Below are 13,333 nucleotides of genomic sequence, written 5' to 3' on the forward strand. Positions count from 1 at the left end.
TTCAGAAGTACTGTAAGGTGGAATTTCAGGGGTGGAGCAAAGTATCATTTGTCCTATTGTACAGTAAGACTGTGACCACACCACAGCCTCAAAACACATTTAGAATGTGATTGTTGTAGACGTATGAGCCAAACTGTAAATGAGCATCCAGAATGCGCAATACTTGTTCTTTTGGGCCTTGGTCTGATGAGGTGTGGAGGAGCAGGTATGTGAGATCTAGTTGGATGAGGTGTGGAGGAGCAGGTAAGTGAGATCTAGTCGGATGAGGTGTGGAGGAGCAGGTATGTGAGATCAGGTCGGATGAGGTGTAGAGGAGCAGGTATGTGAGATCAGGTCAGATGAGGTGTGGAGGAGCAGGTATGTGAGATCTAGTCAGATGAGGTGTGGAGGAGCAGGTATGTGAGATGAGGTCAGATGAGGTGTGGAGGAGCGGATATGTGAGATCAGGCCGGATGAGGTGTGCAGAAGCAGGTATGTGAGATCAGGTTGGATGAGGTGTGGAGGGGCAGGTATGTGAGATCAGGTCGGATGAGGTGTGCAGAAGCAAGTATGTGAGATCAGGTCAGATGAGGTTTGGAGGAGCAGGTATGTGAGATCAGGTTGGAAGAGGTGTGGAGGAGCGGATATGTGAGATCAGGCCGGATGAGGTGTGCAGAAGCAGGTATGTGAGATCAGGTTGGATGAGGTGTGGAGGGGCAGGTATGTGAGATCTAGTCGGATGAGGTGTGGAGGAGCAGGTATGTGAGATGAGGTCAGATGAGGTGTGGAGGAGCGGATATGTGAGATCAGGCCAGATGAGGTGTGCAGAAGCAGGTATGTGAGATCAGGTTGGATGAGGTGTGGAGGGGCAGGTATGTGAGATCAGGTCGGATGAGGTGTGCAGAAGCAGGTATGTGAGATCAGGTCAGATGAGGTGTGGAGGAGCAGGTATGTGAGATCAGGTTGGAAGAGGTGTGGAGGAGCGGATATGTGATATCAGGCCGGATGAGGTGTGCAGAAGCAGGTATGTGAGATCAGGTTGGATGAGGTGTGGAGGGGCAGGTATGTGAGATCTAGTTGGATGAGGTGTGGAGGAGCAGGTAAGTGAGATCTAGTCGGATGAGGTGTGGAGGAGCAGGTATGTGAGATCAGGTCGGATGAGGTGTGGAGGAGCAGGTATGTGAGATCAGGTCGGATGAGGTGTGGAGGAGCAGGTATGTGAGATCAGGTCAGATGAGGTGTGGAGGAGTAGGTATGTGAGATCTAGTCAGATGAGGTGTGGAGGAGCAGGTATGTGAGATGAGGTCAGATGAGGTGTGGAGGAGCAGATATGTGAGATCAGGCCGGATGAGGTGTGCAGAAGCAGGTATGTGAGATCAGGTTGGATGAGGTGTGGAGGGGCAGGTATGTGAGATCAGGTCGGATGAGGTGTGCAGAAGCAGGTATGTGAGATCAGGTCAGATGAGGTGTGGAGGAGCAGGTATGTGAGATCAGGTTGGAAGAGGTGTGGAGGAGCGGATATGTGAGATAAGGCCGGATGAGGTGTGCAGAAGCAGGTATGTGAGATGAGGTTGGATGAGGTGTGGAGGAGCAGGTATGTGAGATCAGGTCGGATGAGGTGTGGAGGAGCAGGTATGTGAGATCAGGTTGGATGAGGTGTGGAGGAGCAGGTATGTGAGATCAGATCAGATGAGGTGTGCCGAAGCAGGTATGTGAGATGAGGTTGGATGTGGTGTGGAGGAGCAGGTATGTGAGATCAGGTCAGATGTGAGATCAGGTTGGATGAGGTGTGGAGGGGCAGGTATGTGAGATCTAGTCAGATGAGGTGTGGAGGGGCAGGTATGTGAGATGAGGTCAGATGAGGTGTGGAGGAGAAGGTATGTGAGATCAGGTCAGATGAGGTGTGGAGGAGAAGGTATGTGAGATCAGGTCAGATGAGGTGTGGAGGAGCAGGTATGTGAGATCAGGTCGGATGAGGTGTGGAGGAGCAGGTATGTGAGATGAGGTCAGATGAGGTGTGGAGGAGCGGATATGTGAGATCAGGCCAGATGAGGTGTGCAGAAGCAGGTATGTGAGATCAGGTTGGATGAGGTGTGGAGGGGCAGGTATGTGAGATCAGGTCGGATGAGGTGTGCAGAAGCAGGTATGTGAGATCAGGTCAGATGAGGTGTGGAGGAGCAGGTATGTGAGATCAGGTTGGAAGAGGTGTGGAGGAGCGGATATGTGATATCAGGCCGGATGAGGTGTGCAGAAGCAGGTATGTGAGATCAGGTTGGATGAGGTGTGGAGGGGCAGGTATGTGAGATCTAGTTGGATGAGGTGTGGAGGAGCAGGTAAGTGAGATCTAGTCGGATGAGGTGTGGAGGAGCAGGTATGTGAGATCAGGTCGGATGAGGTGTGGAGGAGCAGGTATGTGAGATCAGGTCGGATGAGGTGTGGAGGAGCAGGTATGTGAGATCAGGTCAGATGAGGTGTGGAGGAGTAGGTATGTGAGATCTCGTCAGATGAGGTGTGGAGGAGCAGGTATGTGAGATGAGGTCAGATGAGGTGTGGAGGAGCAGATATGTGAGATCAGGCCGGATGAGGTGTGCAGAAGCAGGTATGTGAGATCAGGTTGGATGAGGTGTGGAGGGGCAGGTATGTGAGATCAGGTCGGATGAGGTGTGCAGAAGCAGGTATGTGAGATCAGGTCAGATGAGGTGTGGAGGAGCAGGTATGTGAGATCAGGTTGGAAGAGGTGTGGAGGAGCGGATATGTGAGATAAGGCCGGATGAGGTGTGCAGAAGCAGGTATGTGAGATGAGGTTGGATGAGGTGTGGAGGAGCAGGTATGTGAGATCAGGTCGGATGAAGTGTGGAGGAGCAGGTATGTGAGATCAGGTTGGATGAGGTGTGGAGGAGCAGGTATGTGAGATCAGATCAGATGAGGTGTGCCGAAGCAGGTATGTGAGATGAGGTTGGATGTGGTGTGGAGGAGCAGGTATGTGAGATCAGGTCAGATGTGAGATCAGGTTGGATGAGGTGTGGAGGGGCAGGTATGTGAGATCTAGTCAGATGAGGTGTGGAGGGGCAGGTATGTGAGATGAGGTCAGATGAGGTGTGGAGGAGAAGGTATGTGAGATCAGGTCAGATGAGGTGTGGAGGAGAAGGTATGTGAGATCAGGTCAGATGAGGTGTGGAGGAGCAGGTATGTGAGATCAGGTCGGATGAGGTGTGGAGGAGCAGGTATGTGAGATCAGGTTGGATGAGGTGTGGAGGAACAGGTATGTGAGATCAGGTCAGATGAGGTGTGCAGAAGCAGGTATGTGAGATGAGGTTGGATGAGGTGTGGAGGAGCAGGTATGTGAGATCAGGTCAGATGAGGTGTGGAGGAGCAGGTATGTGAGATGAGGTTGGAAGAGGTGTGGAGGAGCGGATATGTGAGATCAGGCCGGATGAGGTGTGCAGAAGCAGGTATGTGAGATCAGGTTGGATAAGGTGTGGAGGGGCAGGTACGTGAGATCTAGTCGGATGAGGTGTGGAGGGGCAGGTATGTGAGATCAGGTCAGATGAGGTGTGGAGGAGAAGGTATGTGAGATCAGGTCAGATGAGGTGTGGAGGAGAAGGTATGTGAGATCAGGTCGGATGAGGTGTGCAGAAGCTGGTATGTGAGATGAGGTCAGATGAGGTGTGGAGGAGCGGATATGTGAGATCAGGTCGGATGAGGTGTGCAGAAGCAGGTATGTGAGATTTAGTTGGATGAGTTGTAAGGCTGTAGACAACAGGCAGGATCAGTGGGGATACAGGTCATAAGGAGGAAGATCTAACGGAGTAGATCTAGTGAAGTGGGGTTTGATGCAGGAGATATCAGATGAGATCTAGGCCCATATGTACAAAGCCATATAGCATTTCTTAAAGGACGGAATTGCTATTTCGGGCCACTAAGCAATGCTAAATAGGCTTTCCATAAGTCCTAAGGGCTCTGTGGGCTCACAAATGGGAATTTCTATCCCATAAAAATCATATTTTGCAATTACCAAAAAAGGAAATCACAAATTGGGATTTCCGATTTGCAATTGCCTAAGCACATGTACAAAACATTTCCTAAATGCGAAAGTGGCATTCAAATTGATGGTAACCATGTGCAAACTCCAAAAAGGCCCAAATATACACTTTTTGCAGTGCCTTGAAGCGTGTACTATCCCCAAGGGCACAGGCTTTACAAAAGAACCACTTTTTGTTTTACAATTTACATTTAAGAGGGGGCCTTAGCCACAAGGGTAGGGAATGTTTTGCATTTCCAAATTTGCAATATATTGCTATAAGGAAATGCATAATTGAACTTTTGTACATATGGCCCCTAATGAGGAGAAGAAGGAATCTAGTAGAGATCTGATGAAATATGGTGGAATCAGATCTTTATGCCAAGAAATGCCACTCAGGATATATATGCTGTGCTCAATTGATCTAGTGTAAAGAATCCTTGACCTCCCCAGATGGGCTCACATCATCCTGCAACCCCAGAAACTCCACTGGCTCCCCACCCAGAAGAGATGCCAGTTCGAGATGCGGACCTACGCCTACAAAGACCTGCACAAGGAAGGACCAGTATACATCAACAAAAGCATGACCTTCCACTAACCGACCAGGCACCTACGATCTGTCTCCTCCCAGACCCCTCCCCCCCGGTCTGTCTATCCAACAGTGGAGGATGCTCCTTCTCTCACCTGGTAGCCGAAGCCTGGCCTTCCCCTGCACCTCTGTAACATTGCTCTGGAAATTCAGAAAAGGACTCAAAGACATGGCTGTTTGAATAAACAGAGCACCGCGAAGCAGCTCGCAACTCCAGCGCCTTGAGACCCTCACAGGTGAGATGCCGCACTTTATAAATACTGATTGATTGATTAGATACACAATCAGAGCAGAGAGTGGTGGTGCGTATTCTGAATATACTCTGTTTCTGCAATACTCTTTTGTAACATTTCAGTGACCTTCGGTCACTATGTGCCAGAGGTGCTGTGATGGTCCCTGGTGTTTCAAGATGCTCATTGGAATGTAATGAGGCCTCAAGGACAGTAAGGTGTGCAGCATTCCTGGGGCATCAGTTGCCCCTGGGCCACTTCTGTATGGATGTTTCATGCCACATCGTATAGCCAATAAATAGTTCTTCAGTTTGACCAAACCGCCACATTATTGACCACCATAGGATATGCAGTTAACACTGGTAATGCTTGACACATTGTTAATGGTAGGCATCATGAAACAACAGGGACCACCCATGCACATGTAACCAGGGCCTCTATTGAAACACTGGTCCATGCTGACTTACTCACCAGAAACGTGGACAGCGAAGTGCCTGGAGTCATCCACTGCATCACACACATATTTCCCAGAATGCTCCAGTCCGATTGACTGAATCGTTAGCTTTCTCTGGACCCCCTCAGCATTCAGCAAGACGTTGCCATCCTCTCTGACCTCCTGGCCGTCCTTCCACCAGCGCATGTGGGCGTTGCTCCGCGAGAGCTCACAGGCCAATGTGAGCGGCTCTCCAGCAAAGACCTTCAAGGGTGGTGGGTCTTTACTTGGGTACAGGATCTTCACCGCTGGTTCTGAAGTGAACAAGACGAAGAATGAGCTGAAAGTTACGGAGATATCATGCTTCATGCGTTCCCTACTCCTCCTGCTCATCTCACCAAATTCTTTCACCTAAGATTTTCCTATAATCCATAATTATTTACCACATTGCTTTTTTGCACAGAAACCTACCCTTGTATCACAAATGCTATGTTTTATGTTAGAAATTCCAAACAGATGGCAATTGCTAATCCCAGAAATTATTCAAGTGTGTGTTAATATGTTCCACAGAACGGATTTGTGTGTGCAGAACTCTAGCACAGGTGGGTGCTCCATCAGACCACTTAGAGTCCACTATCCCTTTGTTTGCAGATCACCACAGAACATATAGGACACACGCTTTGAAGGGGTGGAGGGTATTGGTGAGATGGGTAAATACAAAGATAATCCCCCTGACACAACACAACCACAATGACCTCTTCAATGTGAGCCTTGATTCATCCCTGGTCTAAGGCTCAGACAGCTGATAAATTCAGAGATTCCAAGAAAATATTTACATTAATGACATTATCAAAAGGCAGTGTGAATGTAACAGACTCTGAAAGCCAATGGTGGACATTCAATTGGCATGAATCAGAAATCTTCCTAAATAATTTTTTGTTGATGAAAAACAATGTTCAAACGTACTTTAGTACAAGTTGTGCCTCAGTCCTTTGACAATTTCTGTTCCACTAAAAGGTGATTCACCCCTAGAATTCTATCTTTCAGTGGATTACTTCCAAAACTCATAACCTGGGGCTTCATGTGCTAAATGTTTCTATGGTGTAAAGTTTGTGAACTTTTCAATGGTTTAGGTTGCATTTGAGATCACAAGCCTTGCTATGTCCTTCAATGATATGTAGAGAGGAGGGGGACGCCTTTCTCAAGCTCACTCCAGCTGGCGACTCTAAAAGGGTCTCAAACCCCACAGACTGATGCCGGGGCTCGTCGGCACCATGGGGACACCATGAGGCCCTTACGATTTGTCCATCACTGAAGGCGTTGCTACCTCGCCTGCGGACCGTATTAAATGGGAGACAACAAGCAAGGTTTGGGGGCTGGTTTACATTGACTCAGTTAAGTAACCTGCTTAGTTCCTTTTTTCTGGGAATCCAACAGTATGTGGCTACCAGGGACAAAGGCTTGTTTTGAGATTCAGATATCAGGAAACGTAAGGGTTAAAATGCCAAGCCATATCAAATCAACTACTACCTCTATGTATGGCATCGTGCAATATAGTGTGTGCTCATCAAGCATCAGTGATATCATCATGAACTGCAACAGAAAAAAGTGAAACACACATACATAAACATACATTTGAATGATATACTATCCTCTAATAAGTGGTAAGCACTATCTAGTGAGTGAGGGTATAAAGATTGAGTGAGGATAATGTTCGGCAGGTACGATACATTCCAGTACATAGGACTATTTCCAGAAAATCAGACCAGTGAGTACAGTAACACCCAGTAGAGGATGAAACCTTACATTCAGTGCGGGTACCAGTCAGTCAGCATATCACACTTACGTCAGTGTGGGAACCTTTCAGTGAGATCCCTCCAGTCCTTCTAGAACCTGAAGGTAAATCCCATGAGTGTGGGTATATTCCAGTGACTGAGGACACCATGTATCCAGTGAATAATGGCCACTTTTAGTGAGTGAGGCTTCCTTCTAGTAAGTAAGGCTATCATTGAGTGAATGTTGGGGCTTTATAGTAAGTGAACATCACTTACTGCGAGTGAGGAATCTTTCAGAAAGTGACACAATTTCTGACATGGAGACTGAGTGGAGCAGCCTACATTGATTGCAGACATCTGCAAAGGATGAAGGAACATTTCAGAGAGTGAGGATATCTTCTAGTGATGACGCTGCAATTCGTTTAGTAGTAAAGGCACAACTCTTCTTACTCGCCCTATTTGAACTGGAGTCTTCAGATGGTGAAGCTCTTTTTGCCAGGCTTTGGCTGTTTCTATTGTGGTTCTATCATGGTGTACTGGGTTGTAAGGCTCCTCTCACCAAGGCCAAATTGAACATCAAAAACTCATAAAAGTTTATTCTTCTTGGAATGAGAAAAGATGGAGGCCACTATTCTTGAAATAAGCATCTGAACAACCACTGAGATGTCAAAGAACACCAATACTTGCTGTGTTGCTGCCTCCAAAACACCCCAAGGATGCAGCCCACTGCCTGACCTCTCGTTAGAACCTCAAAGGACATTGAGCCATGACTAGACCCACACTGGATCCCAACATCTCAACTTTTATTAGGGCGCCAAAGGACACAGAATCATCACTGTGTCATCATCTCTGTCCCAACTAACACTAGATCCTAACATCTCACCTTTCACTACGACGTCGAACAACACAGAGTCATCACTGGCATCACAGATATACTCCCCGGAGTCCTCTAGCGAAGCGTGAGGCAGGATGAGTATTCGTCGTAGGCCGTCAACTTTCAAGTGCAGATTCTCAGATTCGTCCACCTCTAGCCCATCCTTGAACCAGCGTACCTCGGCGTTTGCACGAGATACTTCACACCTCAGCTCCACGTGCTCCAGGGTGAGGAAACCAAGCTCCACAACGCGACTGGTAGGGTAGGTTAACTTCACCGGAGGCTCTGGTCAAGAACAGTGAGCACCAGAAAAATAGTAAATATGAGATCAGACGCACACAGCAACATTATCCTCCCACAAACTCAGGCCCAGCTACAGCTTCCCTTAAGGTGCTCTACCATCTCTCTATGGTCACATCTTTAATATTTTAAACCATCATCGAGTCACTGCCAATAAGATGCCAGAAGATATTTCACATGCAGTATTCTGACAAAACATTGTGATGAATGTCACAATGTCAAGACTGTCCTGGAGCAGAACACAGAACATAAGAATGTCATGTTTTGCGAATTTAATTTTTTTTTTTAAATAAAGTTGTACATAATATCTTCCTTAAAATAGTTGTGTATAATGGTCTTTAATTAGTTAAAACTTTTTTAGTTATTTTAGTATTCTATGGTATTAGTATTGTAATAATATTTGTGTTTTATTTATTTTCAAATATATTGCAAAGGTTGATATGAAATGCCTTTTTTAATGTAATTAGAAATTGTTAATTTACAAGCAGGATGTTGGGTGGTATGTTTTTTAATATATATTTTTTTACATTTATAATTAATATTTTATGTATTATAATTATTTGATTGATATTTACATATGTGCATTAATTGATTCACTTTCAATATTTGTTTATTTTTAAACAATTGATTGTTGGTTAGTCAATGCATTTATTTTTTAATTGTGTCATTTTTTATTTATTAAGGATATATTTGTAATAGCTTTTTTCCAATAATTTCAAAACATTTTATTTTATGTGCAATATAATGTTTGTATTTATCAAACTAAACTTTGTGTGTTTTATATTTAATTAATATGTTTATTATTTTAGAGAAATTTCAAAATGGTATTGTTTTTGTCTAAATTTAAATGTTTTATTTTAAAAAATGGGAGTGGACTGCTAAATCTCACACCTCCAAAATGCAACACTTTCCCAAATGCTGCCAGATTGAATCCTGACTTGTACATCCAACACTTTCCCTACTGCTGCTTTAGTTGAAACGGGTATCGTAAATCTGACCCCTCCTATGTCCAACACGGACCATACTACTCATCAAGTGGGAGTAGTGTATTTGAACCTTCTGTGTGTAATTTTTTTATCTAAATTGTTTTAAATCATTTTAACATGCATTTGTTTTAATTTTAAAAGTTAGTTTAATTTTATTTTAGTTTTTTGTAGTAAAATTTTATTTTTTATTTTAGTGCTATTTTATTTTAATATTCTAACACCAAGCGCATGTAATTATAATTATTGTTTAGTAGCATGTTGAATTATTTGGTTAAATAATAATTGTATTTATTTTAATGTTATGGTAACTTTTTTGTGATAATTTGAAATTATATATTTTAATTATTTGTTTTTAGGTATATTTTTAATTGTAATATTATATTTATTATTAATATATGTTTTGAAGTCAACAGTCTACAATATTTATTTAAAATGTGATATTTTCTGATGATATTGTTGACTTCTACATTTCTATTGTCACTATTCTTGACTTTATATGCAAGGTGCCCTCAATAGTTTTTGGAAATATTTTTCTTGCCGATATTTCATTATCCTTTCATTCTTCCATCAATCTCCACACGTTGCCGTAGAGTTGATCAGCTGAATCATTTAGTAATCTGCTGAGATCAGGATAGCCGCACTGCTGTGTGCAGGAAACTGTTATCTTGGGCTCATTAATTTGTGCAAATGTGGCTATTAGTCCACTTCATGTATCTATTCGCTAAATTCAAACGCATTTTCCAATACAGCTATTAGTAATGTTGTATGATGCTGTTTCAGTTTATTTGTATTGTTACTTTATTTTTACAGTCTCTCCAAAAGATTTCCAGCATTCTGTTGACTGCAGATACCATACCGCAAGTGAGGCAAGCTTTGACTGAGTGAGACTATCATGGGATGAGTACGGCTACCTTAGCGCGTATGATACTCCCATCCAATGAGTGACGCTACCACCCGGTGAACAGCTCTACTGTCCAATGAGAGAGGTAACTTCCAAATGTTAGGGCACCTGCCCCATAAATAATACCACCTTCTAATAAACTGTGTTACTTTCTTATGAGTTAGAAATTCTTTTAGTGATTTATGCTACTTCCTAGTAGGTAAGTTCTAGGATCTTGGTACACTAGTTGAATGTTGAATATCATGGATGAAATAGCACCCTACAAAAATAATGACTAGTACAAATTTTTAAATATATTGCGAAAGTAAGGTTTTATAGGTAAATACTATAAATAACTCCACATTTATGTGGACGTGAATGTTCAAGGTACATGTATGCTGAGTGAAGACTGGTAAACCTATACCTCCCTATGCACACCTACCTGGATTGGGTTTTGGATTTATGTAGTTAAATGATGATATTTGTGTGGGCCGATACATCTGTGCTCTGTATTCTGACATCTTCCTTTGAAGAGGCTACTTTCCAATGACTAAGGCTGCCTTTCTATATACGGCACTTGCTTCTAGTGAAAGGGGATACCTACAAATGGGTGAGCCCATGACCAAGTGAATGATACGTAAAGCTAACAATGAGTAAAGATAACTTTAAAACTGAAGGACTAGTTGAATGAGGAAGACTCTCTTCCAATCAGTGAATCCACCGGTCAATACCTGATGTTACCTATTCCGAGCAAGGCTCTTTTATAGAGAGAGGCCACCTTCGTAGGAGCACGACTTCTTTCAGGTGAGAGAGCCAACCTTGTGATGCGGAAGGCGCTCTTCCAGCCAGTGAGGCTACCTTATGATCAGCAAGCATCACTTCCATTGAGTGAAGCTGCCAGCCTATACCTGACACTACCTTCTGATGAGCGAGGCTCCCTTACAGCGAGAGAGGCCACCTTTTGAATATCTGCCTTCCACTGTGCAAACTTATATCCCAAAAACTGAGACCAGCGTCCAATGAAAGGCTACTGTTTCACACATGAAACTCCTGTAATATAAATGGGGCTACCTCCCATTGGTTAAGACAACACATCAAGGCAGGGAGCTTCTAAATGAGTGAGGCTATCTCCCAATATGTGAAAATAACTTAACAAGACGGGTTATCTCCCATAAGTGAGACCACCTTTCAATGAGTCTTACAATAAGTAAGCATGCCTACTGAGTGACAGTAGTGAGTCTACCATACACACTGAACAAGGGTATCTTCTGATAAGAACAGTACCTTACAATGAGTGAATTTACCTTACAAGGAACAAGTTTATCTTCTAATGAATGACAGTAGCGTACAATGAGTGAATCTACCTTACAGTGATTTCTTCGAATAATGAGGGATAATAAATTACAGTGAGTGATAGTACTTTATAATGAGTGAGTCTACCTTACCATGAGCAAGGTTACCTTCTAATGAATGACAGTAACTTACATTGAGTGAGTCTACCTTACAGTGAACAAGGATATCTAAGGATATTGTCGAATGAGTGATAGTACCTTACAATGAGTGAGTCTACCTTAAGATGACCAAGGTTATCTTCGAATGAGTGACTAAATTACAAATGAGTCTACCTCACAACGAACAAGGATATCTAAGGATATCTTCAAATGAGTGATAGTACCTTGCAATGGGTGAGTCTACCTTACAATGAGCAGGGTTATCTTCTAATGAGTGACAGTAACTTACATTGAGTTTGTCTACCTTACAATGAACAAGGATATCTTCAAATGAGTGATAGTACCTTGCAATGGGTGAGTCTACTTTACACTGAACAAGGATATCTTCAAATCAGTAATAGTACCTTACAATGAGTGAACCTACCTTACAGTGAGCAAGGATATCTTCTAACCAGTGATGGTACCTTAAAATGAGTGAACCTACCTTATAGTGGGCAAGGATATCTTCTAACGAGTGATACTACCTTACAATGAGTGAACCTACCTTACAGTGAGCAAGGATATCTTCTAACGAGTGATAGTACCTTACAATGAGTGAACCTACCTTACAGTGAGCAATGATATCTTCTAACGAGTGATAGTACCTTACAATGAGGGAACCTACCTTACAGTGAGCAAGGATATCTTCTAACTAGTGATAATACTTTACAATGAGTGACCCTACCTTAGAGTGAGCAAGGATATCTTCTAACGAGTGATAGCACCTTACAATGAGTGAACCTACCTTATATCTTCTACCGAGTGATAGTACCTTAGAATGAATGAACCTACCGTAGAGTTAGCAAGGATATCTTCTAACAAGTGATGGTACCTCACAATGAGTGAACCTACCTTACAGTGAGCAAGGATATCTTCTAACGAGTGATAGTACCTTACAGTGTGTGAGCCTACCTTACACAATGAACAAGGGTATCTTCTGATAAGAACAGTACCTTACAATGAGTGAATTTACCTTACAATGAACAAGTTTATCTTCTAATGACCGACAGTAGCGTACAATGAGTGAGTCTACCTTACAGTGATATCTTCGAATAATGAGGGATAATACATTACAGTGAGTGATAGTACCTTATAATGAGTGAGTCTACCTTACCATGAGCAAGGTTACCTTCTAATGAATGACAGTAACTTACATTGAGTGAGTCTACCTTACAGTGAACAAGGATATCTAAGGATATTGTTGAATGAGTGATAGTACCTTACAATGAGTGAGTCTACCTTAAGATGACCAAGGTTATCTTCGAATGAGTGACTAAATTACAAACGAACAAGGATATCTAAGGATATCTTCAAATGAGTGATAGTACCTTGCAATGGGTGAGTCTACCTTACAATGAGCAAGGTTATCTTCTAATGAGTGACAGTAACTTACATTGAGTTTGTCTACCTTACAATGAACAAGGATATCTTCAAATGAGTGATAGTACCTTGCAATGGGTGAGTCTACTTTACACTGAACAAGGATATCTTCAAACGAGTAATAGTACCTTACAATGAGTGAACCTACCGTACAGTGAGCAAGGATATCTTCTAACCAGTGATGGTACCTTAAAATGAGTGAACCTACCTTATAGTGGGCAAGGATATCTTCTAACGAGTGATACTACCTTACAATGAGTGAACCTACCTTACAGTGAGCAAGGATATCTTCTAACGAGTGATAGTACCTTACAATGAGTGAACCTACCTTACAGTGAGCAATGATATTTTCTAACGAGTGATAGTACCTTACAATGAGGGAACCTACCTTACAGT

The 13,333-nt window shown here is 43.0% G+C and overlaps 1 protein-coding gene across 4 annotated transcripts in view; it reads right to left on the reverse strand.

Moving 5' to 3' along the window:
• OBSL1 (obscurin like cytoskeletal adaptor 1) overlaps window positions 1–13,333 on the reverse strand; it is a 368,734-nt gene that overhangs the window by 193,615 nt on the left and 161,786 nt on the right. For all 4 annotated transcript variants that reach the window (XM_069227203.1, XM_069227206.1, XM_069227205.1 and 1 more), the window contains exons 13-14: window positions 7,911–8,186; window positions 5,291–5,566 (exon numbers count right to left, since the gene is read on the reverse strand). In XM_069227203.1, the coding sequence (XP_069083304.1) occupies window positions 5,291–5,566; window positions 7,911–8,186 (552 nt within the window). The remainder of the gene's footprint in view (window positions 1–5,290; window positions 5,567–7,910; window positions 8,187–13,333) is intronic.

The sequence above is a fragment of the Pleurodeles waltl genome, chromosome 3_2 (genome assembly GCF_031143425.1).
Source record: "Pleurodeles waltl isolate 20211129_DDA chromosome 3_2, aPleWal1.hap1.20221129, whole genome shotgun sequence".
Taxonomy (NCBI): Eukaryota; Metazoa; Chordata; class Amphibia; order Caudata; family Salamandridae; genus Pleurodeles; species Pleurodeles waltl.